The sequence below is a fragment of the Coloeus monedula genome (genome assembly GCF_965178545.1).
Source record: "Coloeus monedula genome assembly, chromosome: 6".
NCBI classification, from domain to species: domain Eukaryota; kingdom Metazoa; phylum Chordata; class Aves; order Passeriformes; family Corvidae; genus Coloeus; species Coloeus monedula.
Genome location: NC_138786.1, coordinates 47,175,837 through 47,193,623, shown reverse-complemented (window position 1 = coordinate 47,193,623; position 17,787 = coordinate 47,175,837). Strand labels below are relative to the sequence as shown.

General features: G+C 37.1%; 1 protein-coding gene across 5 annotated transcripts in view; it reads left to right on the top strand.

Moving 5' to 3' along the window:
* Positions 1-17,787, top strand: part of PTPN21 (protein tyrosine phosphatase non-receptor type 21) — a 46,216-nt gene that overhangs the window by 14,110 nt on the left and 14,319 nt on the right. For 4 of the 5 annotated variants that reach the window (XM_082284016.1, XM_082284019.1, XM_082284015.1 and 1 more), the window contains exons 3-14: positions 259-428; positions 3,077-3,174; positions 5,450-5,517; positions 5,962-6,032; positions 7,348-7,435; positions 7,638-7,726; positions 10,147-10,234; positions 10,927-11,006; positions 12,171-12,272; positions 12,824-12,884; positions 13,474-13,558; positions 15,799-17,264. In XM_082284016.1, coding sequence (XP_082140142.1) covers positions 259-428; positions 3,077-3,174; positions 5,450-5,517; positions 5,962-6,032; positions 7,348-7,435; positions 7,638-7,726; positions 10,147-10,234; positions 10,927-11,006; positions 12,171-12,272; positions 12,824-12,884; positions 13,474-13,558; positions 15,799-17,264 — 2,466 coding nt within the window. The remainder of the gene's footprint in view (positions 1-258; positions 429-3,076; positions 3,175-5,449; positions 5,518-5,961; positions 6,033-7,347; positions 7,436-7,637; positions 7,727-10,146; positions 10,235-10,926; positions 11,007-12,170; positions 12,273-12,823; positions 12,885-13,473; positions 13,559-15,798; positions 17,265-17,787) is intronic. The other variant, XM_082284018.1, reaches the window with a different exon arrangement.

Sequence of the window (17,787 nt, the reverse complement as noted above, 5' to 3'; positions counted from 1 at the left end):
GTTCTGAATTGTTTGCAAGTAAAGAGTAGTTCTGGTACAGTTTTAGCTGGGGGACCTTATGTAAGCGAGTTGATTTTCTGAGTGTAGTGTCTGCTTTTTAGGGTCAATGTCTCTGCAGCTCTGTGAATTTTCAATAACCCATAGCCTTAGTCCGTGTTTTAAAACATTTATTTCTAAGTAGCAAGACTTTCATACAATATATTTTATCTAATATCACAATATTAACTTTTTTTCATCATTGCAATGCCTCTTTTTCAGATTACATATTTCAGTCTCTGGTATTATAATAAGCAGAATCAACGCAGATGGGTAGATTTGGACAAGCCTCTGAAAAAGCAGCTGGACAAATATGCCTTGGAGCCAACTGTGTATTTTGGAGTAGTGTTCTATGTGCCTACTGTTTCTCAGCTTCAGCAGGAGATTACCAGGTAAACTTCTTACTATAAACTTCTATGTGTTAATAAATTTGCTTTCAGCATTCTGAAATGTATGGTTTATTTAAAAGTTGTCTGCTTTCCACTCCCCTACCTTTATAGAAATGAAAACTATTTTAGGCAGAATTTATGTTCAAACTGTATGCTAATGTATCTTTGGAATATTTAAAATATGTGATAAACTAAGCAAGCAACTAACTTTTTTTATGATCTTAGGAATCTGCTCAAACCTGTTTTAAGTAACAGGCATACCTGCATGGTCAGACTTTTAATTGTTTTAGTCCCTTCATGTTTGACTTTTAAAATTTTGTTGGTTGGTTGGGTTTTTTTGTTTTGAAAATTCATGTGGTGTTTTTGTGGACATCCATCCTACACAAAGCACGCGCAGATTTTATTAAGCTGTGCTTTCCTTTGTTTTGCTTTTAGTACTTTCTGTATTTTCAGTCCAATACATTGGCAAGCTACAGGTTAGACTTCAGCTTGTGATTTTTTTTTTTTGTGTATAACTGAGCCATAAATATGGATGTTAGTTCTGGTATTATGCGTTTGTTTCTACTGTGAAACTGGGGAAAATCACATAATTATTGCTGACTGCAGGGGGAAAAATAGAACTGAGCATACATACTGGCCAGTTATTCCTATGGGCCTGTACATTGGCTTCTAATGACTTAATGTTTATCGTTCTAATTTAATTATTTTTTTAATAGGCAAATGAGTACAAAACCCATAGCTGAATTACAAATCTGTATTGTTATTTCAAAAATATGTGCTTGTATTAACTAACCCACTTAAGCTAAAAAATTTAAGTTGGCCCTGCTTTGAGTGGGGAGTTGAAGGAGATGATCACTCAGAGGTCCTTTTCAGCTTAGTTTATTCTGTGGTTACATGAAACTGTCTTACATACTCTGTTCCTAAAATACCCTGCCAGACACCTTTCCTGCTAATTATGATGTGAAAGCTTTTCAGGGTCACCAGGTGCAGACCTCATGGTGCAGACACTGGTGCTGTTATATACTGCTCAGTGCTTAGCAGCTTTAGTTTTTGGTTTTATGTGTAATTTTTGAATTTTTTTTTTCCTGAAAACTCCAAAGTTTTGCGCTATTTCTCAGCAATTTTAGTGGCTTAAAAGTCTCTGGTTCAGATTCTGTGTTGGTGTACTGGGATGCATTAGAGTAAGATAAGTATCATGGTGTTGCATTGAATAGCTAAAATGCCTGCAGAACCTTGAATAGTCTTCTCTGGCATTTATTTGAAGAATACGGTGTTTATGGTGGAGCTTTAACAAAAATTTGACGGTGTGCTGTGAGGTAGAAAGCAGGAGTTTATGTGCCAGCCTTATGCTTGTGTCCTAGAGGATGGTACTTTGATACATGGTAGTAAAAGTCTGGGTTAGTTTCAGAAATCTGGATTTTTTCATGCCTTTTCGATACAAATGAGCTTGAACATGTTTAAGCAAATTATATGTTTAATGTACACCAGGAAATGGAAATGTTATAGATAAAAAGAGATGTGCTCTCCAGAGGTAGTGTTAAGATTCTTTATCTAAATGTTTACTTTTAATAGCAGTTCTATGGAAAGAGCTTACCTTCTGCTTCTTGACTGGGAAGACTTGTTTCCCCAAATGGCTTGGGCTTTTCCTTTTTCCTTTTTTTAAGGCCTGGGTTTAGCCCCAGCTGTTCTTGTGTGTGTTATATAGGGATGTTACGTACTCTCATATGATATACTGGGTTTTTGTCGCAGCATCCCCAAGAGTCTAAACAATATTTATAAATTATCACTGTATTTACCAGGACAGCAAACAGTAACGGAAGAGTGCTGTCCATTAACATGAATAAAATTTGTGTGGAGTTTACCTGGCCTTTCTAATCACTGAATGAATTATAGCACATACTTTAATGTTCTCGGTATTAAAGCCTTACTTCACAAGTGTTAACACGCAATATGAGGAAGTCAAGAACTTTTTAAAACTTGACTTACAGAAGACAAATGTCCTCCTTGGCTAAGTCTGTCTAGCTGTAATGGCAATTTTGAGGTGTTTTGGACTCCAGATAGGAAGTTCCATGGGTGACTGAAAGGGGTAGAAAAGTTCAGGCAAATAGTGGCTCAGTCTGTGAAGAAACAGTACAGCTAGTAGTGGTTGCATGTACAAGAGATGATGCAGGAAAAGCTTAGATTAAAAGAAAAAGAAACGGTGCCTTGAAAGTGAGAACAAAATGTACAGAGAAGTTGTAATGCAGAAATGAAAGTCACTACTGGGATTGAGGGAATGCACATTGTTAGATCTATTGGAAGGGAATGCAGCAATACAGAAGCAGTTTACTGAACATTGTAAAGAGACTATAGCAACAATTTTAAGGAAGGAGGAGGTAAAAATAAAAAAAAGAAGAGGGATTGGTAGTAGATAGAAATTCTGGAGATTCTTTAAGATCACTGATTCTAGAATGATATGTGGAAGTTAAGGGAGGCAGGAGTTTTAAAAGGCCTTGAAGTAGTGGGTCCAAATGATGAGGAAGACTACCCTCTACTCAAACTGGGGAATGCAGAGAGGAATAAGAAGTGCAGGCACATTTTTCTGCTGTCTCTTAAAAATTAAGAAGCCCATGCTAGCTTTTGCTTTTTTTTTTTTTTTTTTGCCCATGTAGGTATCAGTATTATTTGCAATTGAAGAAAGATATATTGGAGGGCAACATTCCTTGCACGCTGGAACAAGCAATACATCTGGCTGGTTTGGCAGTTCAGGGTAAGTAAGAAATTATACCAACTAGCTAATGTTGAATTAGAAACTTTGATGATATATTTTCTATTGTTGGTTTTCTATTTGTCACTTAAAAGACCCAATTTAGTAAGTTATGAAAGGAGCTTGCTCCTTAGGACTTTGTCATACGGACTGAGGAGAGGAACAGTTGGATCAGTGGCCCCGAACTTGCTTCTGTGCAGTCCTCAGATACCTGTGTATCTAACATGTACTTTCAGGAGCTGGATTTGAAATAGGCATTGGAGTTCCTTTAGGGGCAAAGGCTTTAGTTGTCTGCCTACATCAACAGACCCTTCCTTTGTTTCTGTTAATGGAGACTGTTTATTCTGACACATCTTCATAAATAAGCAACTTTGAATGTACAGCTGTACTTGTATTTCCATTTTTTTATCCCAAATTTCCTATCACATAAGATTATTTCAAGTTAGTGTGCGAGACTGTTAACAGTTCTTGTGTTCAAATCACTCCTGAAAACACATTTCTGTGATACATATGAAAAAGGCAGCTTTATTTTTCCTAGCTAGGGTCAGATAGGATAGAGTATATACCAGTCCTGAGTCTGTCTGCACTGATCATGTCTGGTGTTCCTTGCAAAGTGCTTGTCTGATATTAAATCTCTCAAAAGTTTGTAATGGCAGCAGCTGTGTTTAATGTGTTTGTGTACTGTTATTTGTATATCATTCAGAGTGAATGCCACTTCAGTATATCTAGCAGCAATTGTAAACCTGCCAAAACTGAACAGGACTTAAAGTCATTGGCAGCATGTACAACCAAAGATTTTTTTGTATTTTTTTAGTTATATACATTGATTGTATCACAATAAAGATGATGATTTTGTTTTTTTAAAAATGTGGTTACCAGTGGAGTAGGATAAAGTGTATTAATGCCTTGTTTATATAACAGTGAATCGGTTTAATCCAAGCCAGGTTTTAATGGTCTTCAGCTGAAAAAATCTTGCTCTGTTATTTCCATGTCTTTGGACAGTGTAAATGTCTCTCTGCTCAGTGAGTTGTTTATAGAAATCTTTCAATATAACCCTCTTTCCAGATGGAAAATATTCATAATTTTAGCTTTCACCTTCCTTTTTTATTCCTGTATAAGAGATGAACTGTACGTCTTGATAACACAGTGAAAAAACAACTCAAAAAAAGCACAGGTTCTAAGTTAATGCGCTCCAATGACTGAAGTAGCTTATACCAGGTAGGTTAGCAATTTTAGCTAGTGAATGAACAGAAGCAGTGTTTGCTGTTTCAAGTCAACTGGTTTCAAGAATGATCTGTATTTAAAATAAATACAATAGGTTAATTCTAAACACTGCTTTATCTCAAGAGCTGTCTTGGTGTAGTGTGTCAGAGATGCTCCCCTTTCATATAAATAACTTCCATATTTTAATACTTAATACAAAATTGGTTCCTGACTGTCCCTAAAATGATACTGATATATATGAGAGTCTGTGGTAATGTAAATTTCTGGGAGCAGCTGTTCCATGCAGACTGCTGTTCCACAGTTTCTCTGCCAAGGCTGGTACATAACTTTTCCAGTGTAGACTGTTTTCTCTTCTTTGAAATGTTGGCTAGTCCTTTCCTGGAAACAGAGAAAGAGTGAGATTCCTTGAGATGCTCTTTGGCATGATGTAAAATCAAAACTGTTACATCCCTTCTGAGCATGCCCCTGAGTCTGGAAAGGCTTCTAGCTCCCAATTTCTGCATGTCTGTGTGCAGGGAGCTGTAAAAGTTTTGTTAGCCAAAGGATGCTCCAGCTGCTCTGTGCAGCGTTTGAGTAAAGCTCCAAGTTAGAGTAGTCTGTTGGACCCATACTGAAGTATCTGATAGGAGAGAGTAAAGAAGATAGAGCCAGAATATTCAAAATTTTTCCGGAGAAAGCTCTGAGACAATCTGCTGTAGATGATCTTGCTTAGAGTTAGATCTCTGGAAGTCTCTTTCATCCTCAGCTGTTCTGTGATTAAAAAAATCAAACTACTAAAACACTAAAGAACTAAGGAACTTGAATGCTGATTGTTTTATCATTTCTTCTTCTTCTCTATCCACAAGGAGTGTTACCAACTTTTCTGAAGAAAAGATGGGATTTTTTTTACCTTTTCTCTTTATAAACGTTATTGATTAGTTCGTTCTGTTGTTTTGCTTTCAGATTGTAGTTCAGTAGGATGAAGGTTTGCTACTTGGAGATCCTGCTGCAATTAATTGGGTTTTGAATAATTTTGTTAAAAGTGTTTGAATCCAAGATTTTTTTTATTTTTTAGCGGATTTTGGAGACTATGATCAGTATGAATCTCAGGAGTTTCTACAAAGATTTGCTTTGTTTCCAGTTGTAAGTACTTTCTTTAAATTGGTGCATTTAAATTATTAAATTGACAAATTTAAATCCTTCTTAAAATTGGTAAATGCAAGTAATTTTTAGGAAGATTCTGTGCTCATCTATCTTACTGCTCCATAGGTTGTCAAATTTATTAAAGGTTTTCTTTGAGATTTGAGTGAGATATGACACCTTATATTACACAGAAACAAAGATGTGGTAAGATCTTTTCAATTTTGTTGTATATTGTACTGAAAAGAAGGTTGAGGTACAGATGGGAAAGTGGGTAAAACCACTTCAAAACAGTGTTTGTGCTTTTTGGGTTTATTTGTGCATATTATAGCATCTTAGCTCCAAGACTAGAGTGAAGGGTTGATTCATATGTGTAAAGAAACTATAACCATTTGATTTTGTAGAATTTTTTTGTATTTCATTCCACAAATGCTATTTTACCTTAAGGGTTGGCTACAAGAAGAAAAAATACTGGAAGAAGCAACACAGAAGGTTGCCTTGCTACATCAAAAGTACAGGTAACACGTCTAAAACTCTTCAGTGCTTAATTTCGGTCTTCAGTAGCTTCTGTAGCTCAGAAAGTTGTGAATCTTGAAATACAGTTGGACTAATTTCACTTCCCATTTAAATGAGTTTTTTCTCTAGTACATCTGTGTTAAAGTCACCAGAGTTTTTGCTGAATGAAAATGAAAAGAGAACAGAATATTTAGTAAAATAAATGAGAGGATTCTGCTTGAAAAGAATACAGGACACAGTTAAATAGTGCCACTTCAACTGTATAATGCTTCTGACTCTTGTTCTTGTGAAGTTCTAACCGGAGTAAGGATGTGTCTTGGTAAACAACATTGGGAGTTATTGAGGGCAGGAGAAATGTGGAGACCGTAACTGTGCCAGAATGCCTCTGAACTTAGGTAGAAGGGAGCTAAGGTGCAGTACTCCAGGACAAAGGAAAGTTAAGTTCTCTTTATCAGTTCATCAGAGAAAAATGTTTGTGACTATGTGAGTAATACTGAATAATTTCCCCTGTATTGTTTTAAAACAACAGTTTGAAAATTGCAGTTTCACTTGTCTTTGAAATGCACTTGTTACAAGATTGCATGGTTAAGGTTCAGCAAAGTAAACTTAATCTTCATGACATTAGGAAAAAGTGGAAGAAATTGAGAGATTTATGATTGAAAAAGTATTGAGAGACATAACAATGAGCATGATAGGATTTTTCACATAGAAATAATGTCTTTTATGAGGTAACTGAGGTATGTTGGTGGGTAGGTAAACACAAGCTTTGAAGCCGTGTGATACTACCGCAAGTCTGTGAGAAAGCTTTGTCAGTTGGTCTATATATAAAGAATTCTAGCTTTACCTACAGATCTTGTCCTCATGTTTTCAAAGTATTACAGTTAAAACTGTCAGCATTTAGAAGATGAAACCGTCTTTCCTGAAATGTAAAATGCCAGACTTCGTATTTCCCCTACAGCAGTATAGGGGAAATGAATGTCTTGAACATGTGTGCCTCTGATAAAGTGAGGAAATGTGGAGAGACTGCTGGATTTGAGCGAGAATGTCATAATTGCCTGCCATTAGCAGAGATGGTAATTTTAACTGGTTTTTGTTGCCATTTACCCCTAAAGATGCCAGAGAGAAAGTAATTATTAGAATCAAAGTGCAAAGGCTGAGCCAAATATATCAGCCATTGGTACAGATAGAAACAGCATGATTTGATGGTTGCCTGGATGTCTTGGGGATGCTTTTCAAGCTTTGACAGTGTCGTTCAGAGTAAAACAAGGATGATTTTTTCTTATTGGCAGTACTGGCTGATTGTTGTTTCATTTATAGAGGCCTTACTCCTCCTGATGCAGAAATGTTATATATGCAAGAAGTAGAAAGAATGGAGGGCTATGGTGAAGAGACCTATCCTGCAAAGGTAAATGGGGTTTTGATCTTTGGTTCAATTGCCCTTTTCTCTCTGTTTAGAGCGGTTACTTCCTGCCAAGAATAAATAAAACCCAAAACCCACACCATGCAGAACTTTCTCCTCCTGAATTATGGAAGCAGTTGTTTCTTATGTAACTTTGTGTTCAAAGACCTTTTTCTGTACTTGCATAATTTTTTGCAACTTCTTACAGGACAGCCAAGGAAGTGACATATTCATTGGAGCATGTCTTGATGGTATCTTTGTGAAACACAAAAATGGTCGTCCTCCTGTTGTATTTAGGTTAGTATTGTTCTTTCATAAAATATCTTTGTGAACTTCACATTTTATGTGTGTTCCTCACAAGCATCGATGACTCTTAGATATGACTTGTGTTTATTCATTTGATTAACCTGAACATAGTCTTGTAGTCATCAGGCTATAGTGAGTACAGTGAATTCCAGAGGGAATTTTTCAATGTATTAACTGCAGAATGAATCTCTTTCAGACAGATTAATTCTAAGAATATACTGTTGCATTGCAAAACATTTATTGAATCAAAAAGGAGCAATTCTCTGCACACAGAGCATCTTAAATCCTGAGACTGTCACATCAATTCATATAGAAATACTCACCTGTGAAATTGTCTAGGAGTTCCTTTCATATATTATACATATATGTGGAGAGTTACACAATAAAATTTGTTTTATTATTTTGGATTCATACATTTTTTTAGTTTATTATTGAATGTTCTAATAAATTGTAGACAGAGCTCTGACTTATCTAACACTTAAAATTCAGTCTTCATGTGAAATGGCTTCCCACTGACTTTAAGGGGGGTTGCTTGGGCATCTTTGGGCAGAATTTGGAATAAATTTTTAGAAGACATTTTGAGATTTTTTATAAAATGAGTCTCAGCAATTTAAAGTTATTGCTAAAGCAAGAAAGGGTTTATTCTTATGAACTTTAATCTTCTAGAATTGAATTTTTGACTGAATATGAACAGAAAGCTTGAAATCCTATGGTCCAACAGTTACTGGAACATCACTTCTGGTGCATTTCTGGGATTAGAGAAAGTAGCAACTGTGCTTCTTTCTGGTTAGTAGTTTTGTTTGACAGAATTTATAAATTCACTACTGTTAAATGTCCTTCACAGAAATTTCTGTCTCTGCTGTGATAGGAGAGCTGATGCTGAGATCTTTTTAATTGTCTGGAGTCATCAAAGTGCCCTGCTCTGCTTTTCTACCGCATTAAACAACAGCTGTACTTATCAAACACACACGGAGAGGAATAAAGATTTGTCCATGCATTTCACATTAATTCTCAAAGAATTGCAGATGCAGTGTCTGTAAACATAGGAGAAAAGTTGCACATTGGGAAGCAACAGAAAGTTTCATATTCCAGTTTCAGAATTCAGTTTTCTGCTCTTTTGCTTGTTCGTTGTATGGCTGTGGGCAATTCCGTCATGGGTAGCAATATCGTGGTATTTGGGTGGTGATAAAGCATAGGCAAATGACCCATTAGTATGGTTTACAAAGACTGGGTCATGCTTGAGATTGGTTCAGGTAATTTCATAGTTGTCTCCAGAAAGGATTATGAACCAAGACCTTAAATTTGAGGGATTTTTGTTCTACATCAGAATGGAGACATTAATGTTTCTCTATCTCATATACATGAGGGAATTGCTGTGGAAAAATGCTAAAAATCATCTCTATGTAATGAAAATGGGAGTCATATAAATACCTTTAGAGAGAGCCTTATATGCAGGTCATGCTTTTTCCATGTATTTGTGCACTGCAGAATATTCTTTTAATAAATCTATGATACGGGCTTTATTTACAATAACATAATACTAATGGTTCAAGCTGAATTTGCATTTAAAAAGAAGCTGAATAAATATATTTTATTTCATGCAATCTAAATTTTTTTCATCTGTCAATGTGCAAGAGTTCTAGAAAATATGCATAATAATGCCTTAAAGGCTTTTGTTTAGTGTAGATTTCAATTTTTTATATGGTTTGCTTTCAAACAGTTGGGACATTATAATTTACTGATAATTAAATTTGCCTAAATTTGATTTTTTTTTTAAAGAACACTTGACAGAATTTCAAATGAAAGACAAGTAATAATTGTAACTACTGTACACGTTGTACATCTTCCCAAGAGTTACTCACGTACATGTTTTCCTTTCAGCAGCCATTAATGGTAAGGAAGTGATGGTCTGCAACTTGTTCAGATAGATTAATGAACTTTCTCACAGAATCATAAAATGATTTTTTACAGAATCATAGACTTACAGCATATACTGTCTTGAGAGGGACCCATCAGGACCATCTACTCCAACTCCTGGCCCTGCACAGGACACCCCAAGAGTCACACCATGTCCCTGAGAGCATTGTCCAAACACTTCTTGAACTCTGTCAGGCTTGGGGCTGTGACCACTTCCCTGGGGAGCTGTTGGAGTACCCAGCCACCCTCTGGGTGAAAAGCTTTTTCAGGATATCCAGCCTAAACCTCCCCTGACGCAGCTTCAGGCCATTTCCTCGAGTCCTGTCGCTGGTCACAGGATGGAAGAGATCAATGTCTGCCTCTCCTCTTCCCCTCATGAGGATGTCCTCATTCCTTTATCCGTATTCTTGGTGGTGGTTCTGGTCTTCAGTCGCATTTTTAATGGTGTGGAAATCAGAGCTCGTCCAGTCATATCCTGTCCCTTTTGTCTGCAGGTGGCACGATATTGCCAACATGTCCCACAATAAATCCTTTTTCGCATTAGAGTTGGCAAACAAAGAAGAGACAATTCAGTTCCAAACTGTGAGTACATTTTTTTTTCATTAAGTCATCAGTAAATAAAAACACAACTTAAAACTGATCATTTAACTCAAAGGTTAAAACCTACCTTCTATATATTTAGCAGCTTTGAACTGTTATGAGTCAAATGTAATAACACTGCCTTTGGCCAGCTTTCTATGGGAAGGCATTAAGAATTGGATCTTTTACATTGAGAACATTGAAATGTTTGGTTATGAGGTCATAAAAATTTTCATCCATTCCAGCAAAATTTCTGGGATTTTTTTTCTGACTTTTAAATCAGTGGCAATTAAGTTAAATATAGCCTTAGAGCTTTGCTGGAATGGGCCACGGCATTCCTTGCAGAATTAATTTTATGCAGCATCTACCAGTGGCTTTTTCAAATGGCAGCTGTTGACAATCTTACGGCAATCTTAACTATAAATTGTGTTAGTATTACAGCTGGTAGGAGTGTCTTGAGCAAACAGCTTCTACTTTCAAATTTCAGAAGTCTAAGAAAATTGTTAGGCTAGAGTGCATGTTTGGGCCTGCAAAGTAGACTTTTAGGGAAAACCTGGTGACATTAATGAAGTTACATTAAAATGAAATTGGTCAACGGTAATTTAATCTTAAAAAATTCAGTGGCTTGTCTGAAAGCAAGTGAAGGGTATGAATATTTGACTTAATGCAAATGTTGGGTTTTGTTTTTTTGGCAGGAAGATATGGAAACAGCAAAATATGTGTGGAGGATGTGTGTGGCTAGACACAAATTTTACAGACTAAATAAATGCAGCCTGTAAGTAGTATACATTAGCAGAAGTCTTGGTGCCCTTGCAGCTTCCACTGGGAAGTGAAATCTCCTACTTCCTCTGAAAAGTCTTTACTGTCCTTTTTAGATGATAGTAATTAATTACTTGGGTTCATTTTCTTAATATTTTTTGAGAAAATATTACCACCAGTTTTTGAAATACATCCTGCTTTATAACAGAGGACAATATTAAATACTGAAATCTTAGCATAAGTAATAATGTTTGGCCTTTGCTTCTGGATCTCAGTGCTGTGAGATACTTCAGTTGCTTTGGGGTCTAATATTGCTAGTGCTTGTGAGCAACTGGAACCACCAGGGTTTTGGCCTGTGTTTGGGTGAACTGCTCTGAAAGGACACTAGAGGCTTTAAAAGGGTGGGCAGTGTATGTGAAGCACTCCTGAAATGTGCTGGATTGACAGCTGAGAGGTATGTGGTTCTTCAGATATCCCTGGAATCTGTATAGCTCAAGTAGCACCAGTGCAAAGTAAATTTAATACAATTCATCATATTAAATTTAAATGGGCTGGTCCCCAACTTGTAAATCAACGGCTGGAATTTGAGTTACTTTCTTGGTACAGCTTTCCTTCAGTTAAGTTTCTTCAGTCAAAGAATAGAGAATTAGACACAATGACTAGTCTGTTGTTGAAAAAGCATGATTCCCACATGTTTCATTCCTCTTCATACACAGGAAAATAGATGTTTGAAATCTACTGAGAACAGTAGAAAGATAATCAAGTATTTTGTGCCACAGGTGACTCATTAATGTGTTTAATGCTAATTTATTTGAGAAGTAAGATCAATTTGAAATAGAGTAAACCTCATACCTCAAAGCCTGTAAACCTGTCTGTCTTTTGAGAGTGATAAGAAGCATTGGTTGAAGTCGTGCATTTGTGGCACTTGTGCATTTCTGTCTGAACAATGTCAGTTTGTAGTTCTGTAGTTCCTGTATTGAATGTCGGTCTCTAGGATTACTTATTGTAATTGTTTCACTGCAACATGGTTTTACATGAGGTTAAATCCTCAAAAAAAAATATGATTATCTCTACTTTTAAGATTTCCTGTCATCTGGTCCTGCAGCTGAAAACTGTCTTATGCATGCCTGTATCAACTTCAGGGTTTTTTTTTCTAAATCTATACATACCTTGTCTTTAGAGACTCCTTGGACTCTCCACCTGAGGAGGGCTCTCAGAAATCTTCCCTCATTCTTTCCCTTCCACGCTTTCCAATCCTTTCTCGTCCTTCACTTCCCAAAGGGTGAGCTTAAAAACATCTTTCTCGCTGAAAAATAGCAGTTCATTTGTATCATGCTGTTTTTTGACCTCTGTCTTGCTACAAGATACAGAGCACAGGTGCAGTGTAGGGTGGGGGGAAAAGGAGCTTAAGACTTCTGAACCTTATGTCCTGGAGCCAACGCAACAAATTATGAAAATTCGTTACTACTAGCATGACTGTTAGATCATACAAATGCTAATGCAGTATAGTCATGCTTTCCAGTTCCTGTAACATCTGTAACATTACAGTCCCTAAACAATTTTATGTCTGACTTGTAGAACAGGCGATTTTATGTGGGGTTCAAAGAACTAACTACGGTATTTTGATCTTGGATTTTTGATTTTTGCTTTGTGATGGTGGCTAATGCACACAGCTCTTTTGAGACTGCTGTAAAGACTAACACAGGCTTGGCTCCAAGAAATGTAGAGTTCAAAATGTTCAATTTTTAATTGAACTTGGGAGTGTTTTCTGATATTTGAAATAGGTCTTGCTATTGTTAAAAATAATTTTTTACCATAAAATTTCTTCTATAGACAAACTCAGCCCGTTACAGTGAATCCTGTTAGAAGACGATCTTCATCCAGGATGTCCATGGTAAGGAAAGCAAATAGCTTTATGTTTGCTTTTATATGGATTTCAGTTGACTTTGAACCAAACATTGGTCCCTTTCAGTGAAATAAAATTAGTAGTGAAAAAGATGAGTGTAGTATGTGAGGAACTGTTTGTGACTTGTAGGAAGAGCTGCTGTGTAATATCTAAATTGTGGAATTAAAATAATTGCAATGAAAAATATTTTAAACACTTCCATTTTCAGTTTGAATACTGTCTCTAGGACACTCTCCTAGATGTCAGATGGCAAGATACAGTCTTGGGTTAGTGGTGTATGATTTCCAGGTTTTCTTCCTGTTTTTTAAATTATTTTTTGTATGATCTCAAAGGAGAAACTTACATTGCAGATTCAGAGACATGGTTTAAGACTAAGGCTTTGTTTGTGTTTATTTGTAATATTATACACATATAAAACATAATGCATATTACTATGATGTGTGTAATGTTATATATAATACATACATTGTTACATGTATATATAATGGTATATGTTATATATTAAAAAAAACTTCAAGAATTATTTTTAAAAAGAATAATCAGTTTTTAAGTAACAGTAAGATGTTTGCTTTCTTAGCCTAAGCCTCAGCCTTATATGATGCCTCCACCACCTCAACTGCATTACAATGGTCATTATACTGAACCATATGCATCTTCCCAAGGTAAGTTCATTAAATCCCTGGCCACACTACACAGCTTTAGAAAGTAAAAGCTATAATTTGTATTTGTAGCTACTTCAGCTAGAGCTGAATAAATTAATAGGTGAACATGGGATAGGTTTGTACTAGAACAGTCATTGAAGTGCTTGCTGCTACTCTAGACACATAGGCTAATGTGAAATACAGTCGTGGAATCACAGAATTGTTTAGGTTGGAAAAGACCTTTAAGATCATCAAGTCCAAGCATCAGCACAGCACTGTCAAATCCACCACTAAACCATGTCCCCAGGTGCCACATCTACATGTCTGTTAAATACCTCCAGGGATGGTGACTCCACCACTTCTCTGGACAAACCGGTTCCAATGCTTGACCAGCCTTTCCAAGACGAAATTTCCTAATATCCTATCTAAACCTCCCCTGTTGCAACTTGAGGCCATTCCCTCTTGTCCTGCTGCTTGTTACCTGGGAGGACGCAAACACACCTCACTACAACCTTTTTTCAGGTAGTTGTAGAGAGCAATAAGGTCCTCCCTGAGCCTCTTTTTCTCCGGGCTAAACAACTGCAGTTTCTTCCACTGTTCCTCCTCCATATCCTCTCCTATGGGAGATGAGCAATGCCAGTTAGGACAGCATATGCAGCAACTGTAGATTGAGGTGTCTTCTGTGAGTTTAAGCTGACTATTGCTTTTTTTGGTTCATGTATCAAGCTGGTATGGCATTGTGAGATCCTTGTCAATATTGGTCTTAATAGCTGCAAAGAGATTGCCCCCAGACAATTCACACAGCTAAAATTTTTTTTTAAAAAAGTAAATCCAGAATTCAGGAAGAGGGACATTTGTCTAAGTTTGCTAGACCGCAAGGTGTTGAGGAATTCAAAGGCTAAGGCAGGTTATGGACTTGGTATATATTATACTGAAACAAAGAAAGAAAAAAAACCAAGCAAACCCTAGCTAATATTCTCAAGCAATGTAGACTCCTTATCTTAGTGGTCTACAGCTGAGTCATGGCTGCTTTCCCTCATCATTTTGATTGTTACACATTGTGTCTTTAATTAACAAAGTTGCTGCCCTGAAGGGCTGAATCTAATCTTTTGCAAAGTCTCCTGAAGTTTGATAGGAACTTTCCAGACCTACAAATCTGCTGGATAAATAGTACTCTTAGAAGCCAGCTCACTGGGAAGGGAATATGCACATTTTCTATCTAAGCAGAGTTACACAGGTCTTCATGAAATACAGGTATTTCAGCCACATGTCTTCATGAAATTCAGGTATTCAGCTACATTCAGAATGTAGCTGAATTCTTTCCGGTTTAGTGTTGGAAGTATTGTTGGGTACTTGCTACTACAAGCACAAGTGCAATTTTTGAAGATCTTTTCCATGAAATGATTTTTGATTGTCAGCAAATTCACTAACATAAGCGTGGCAATTATTTTGGTGAACCCAAGAAGTTAAATCATTGAAGGCATCTACAGCAATGGCTGAATTGTTCTCTTCTGGGGACTGGCAAATTGTACATCCAATGAAGTAGTAATGAAATTATTAAATGTGTCTTGGATGTATGAACTGTTAGATCATTTTCTCACCCATCAGAGTAGGTATATGTTAATGTGTGAAAAATATATGGTGGTAGTTTAAACTGTCTCCAAAATTTCTGGAGAAAAGTTAATTTGGTTTTTTTTTTTGGGGTCTTGTGGTACTAGATCTACATGTGCCCTGAAGGAGTAGAAGAGAGAAGAGCAAGGGTTTCTGTTTGGTTGTTATGGGACTGTTTTTATGGTTTTGGTGGGGTTGTTTTGTTTTGTTCTGTTTTTTGTTGAGTTTTTTTTTTTTTTTTCTTTCTTTGCTGTTCAAGCTGTTTACATTAGTGCAAAACCTGGTGTAGACATTATTTTTTTCAGTGATGTGGTTTAAGATTGATATGTCCTTTTTGAATCTTGGACTGAAACTTAGGAAACCTCTCCTAAACAGAAGAAAATAATTCTTAAATAGACAGTGTTTTCCCATGGGGGTTTGCATCATTGAAATAAATATAGTAGGTTATTCTGGTATATATACCTTGGGTATCAACAAAAATAAGAAAATCCGGGGTTTTGGTTTGGGATTTTTCCCCTTCCCATTTCAATACATAGCTTAGAATAATTGAGGTTTTGAAAATCTCAAACACTGCCTTAGCTACATCTTAATAGAGGATAAATTTGTTTGATGTCCTGGACATAAAGATTGTTCTTAAACTTTACTTTCAGATAACCTCTTTGTGAACAATCAGAATGGATACTACTGTCACTCTCAGACTAGCTTGGATAGAACCCCTCATGACTACAGTGGTCGGATCCGCAATGGGAGTGTCTATAGTGCACACAGCACAAACTCCTTGAACAATCCACAGCATTATTTGCAGCCGTCCCCCATGTCCTCTAATCCAAGCATTACTGGAAGTGATGTCCTCAGAACTGATTATGTCCCATCACACAGACACAGTGCACTAATACCACCTTCTTATCGTCCCACGCCAGACTATGAGACTGTGATGAGACAGCTCAACAGGGGGATGGTGCATACAGATAGGCAGAGTCATTCAATGAGAAATCTTAACATCAGCAACTCATATGCTTACAGCAGGCCTGATGCCTTAGTTTACAGTCAGCCTGAAATTCGAGAACATGCCCACTTTGCTGCCCCACAGTCTAACCATTATCCATTTAACCTGAACTACAGCTTTCATAGCCAATCCCCCTATCCCTATCCCGCTGAAAAGCGCCCAGTTGTTGGGGCAGTCAGTGTGCCTGAGTTGACAAATGTGCAGCTCCAGGCTCAGGATTATCCAGCACCAAATATAATGAAGACTCAAGTCTATCGACCACCTCCCCCATACCCATACCCAAGACCTGCAAATAGTACTCCAGACCTTTCACGACATATCTACATCAGCAGCAGCAATCCAGATCTCATCACAAGGAGAGTGCACCATTCTGTCCAGACATTTCAGGAAGACAGCCTGCCTGTGGCACATTCTCTTCAGGAGGTCAGTGAACCTCTAACATCAGCACGCCATGCTCAGCTGCAGAAAAGGAACAGTATTGAAATAGCAGGCTTGACTCCCAGCTTTGAAGGAATAAGAATTAAAGAAAGGACCATGTCAGCTTCTGCAGCAGATGTGGCTCTTCCAAGAGTTATCTCAGAAGGGTCACAGCCCAACATTCTGCTGGAGAGAATGAAGCAAAAAGAAGGTGAGCAAGAAGAATGTGTGAACTGTGATCACAAGAAAACCCTTTCAGATGCCACTATGCTGATTCACAGTAGTGAGGAAGAAGAAGAATTTGAAGAAGAGAACAAGGCCAGTACAAGTCTTTCTCCTCTTCCTGAAGATCAAACCCAACTTTCATCTGTTATGGGAGGTTATTCTCATGATTCAGTACTAAACTACCCTTATAGTTCTGTTGCTTCATCTGCTGGCCCTTTGCATATTCTTGAGCCTAAATTACATATTACAGAGGCAGAAAAGAGAATGAAAGATATGAGCCCTGTTCATTTACTAGTAGAAAGCCAGGTACAGAGAAGAGGGGAAGGACTGCTTACTCCATCTATGTCAGAATCTGATCTTACAACATCAGGGAGATACAGAGTAAGGAAAGATTCAGTAAAGAAGAGACCTGTGTCCGATCTTTTGTCTGGGAAGAAGAATATTGTGGAAGGCCTTCCCCCCCTAGGTGTAAGTGGATACTATTTCTCTTGTTTCGGGTTGTCTGTAGCAGTTGATTGGGATTTTTGTTTGAGATTTGGGGTTCTTTTAATCAACCTGAGATGCTTTTAAAATATATTAATTAAAAGCTACCTTAAGCTTGACCTTTATTTTTCTGTGTTTCCCTGATTAACTGTGCTTAGCTATCTTTTATCCCCTTCTTGTCATGTTTGAGTTCTGTTTGTATTGTCCTCCCACGCAAATCCAGCTGTGCAGTCTTTATCCATCTGGAAACCTAACCTGGCTAGGAGCTTTAGAATGAGCTAATTTAAAGTCAGTTCTAGATCCCTATTCGGCCGTATTTCTTATCTGGAGCAGAAGCAACTCTTTCCATTCAACTTTCTCATCTTCTCACTGAAAAATCATAGGTAGCCAGAATGTTTACTTTTTAAAAAATTTGTTTGCCCGCTTCTTCTGATCTAAGAGGGAACCTGACACCTTAAGGAACAAATTCTTTCCTTGCATTCTCTTCTTTACTCCATGCCTTTCCTTT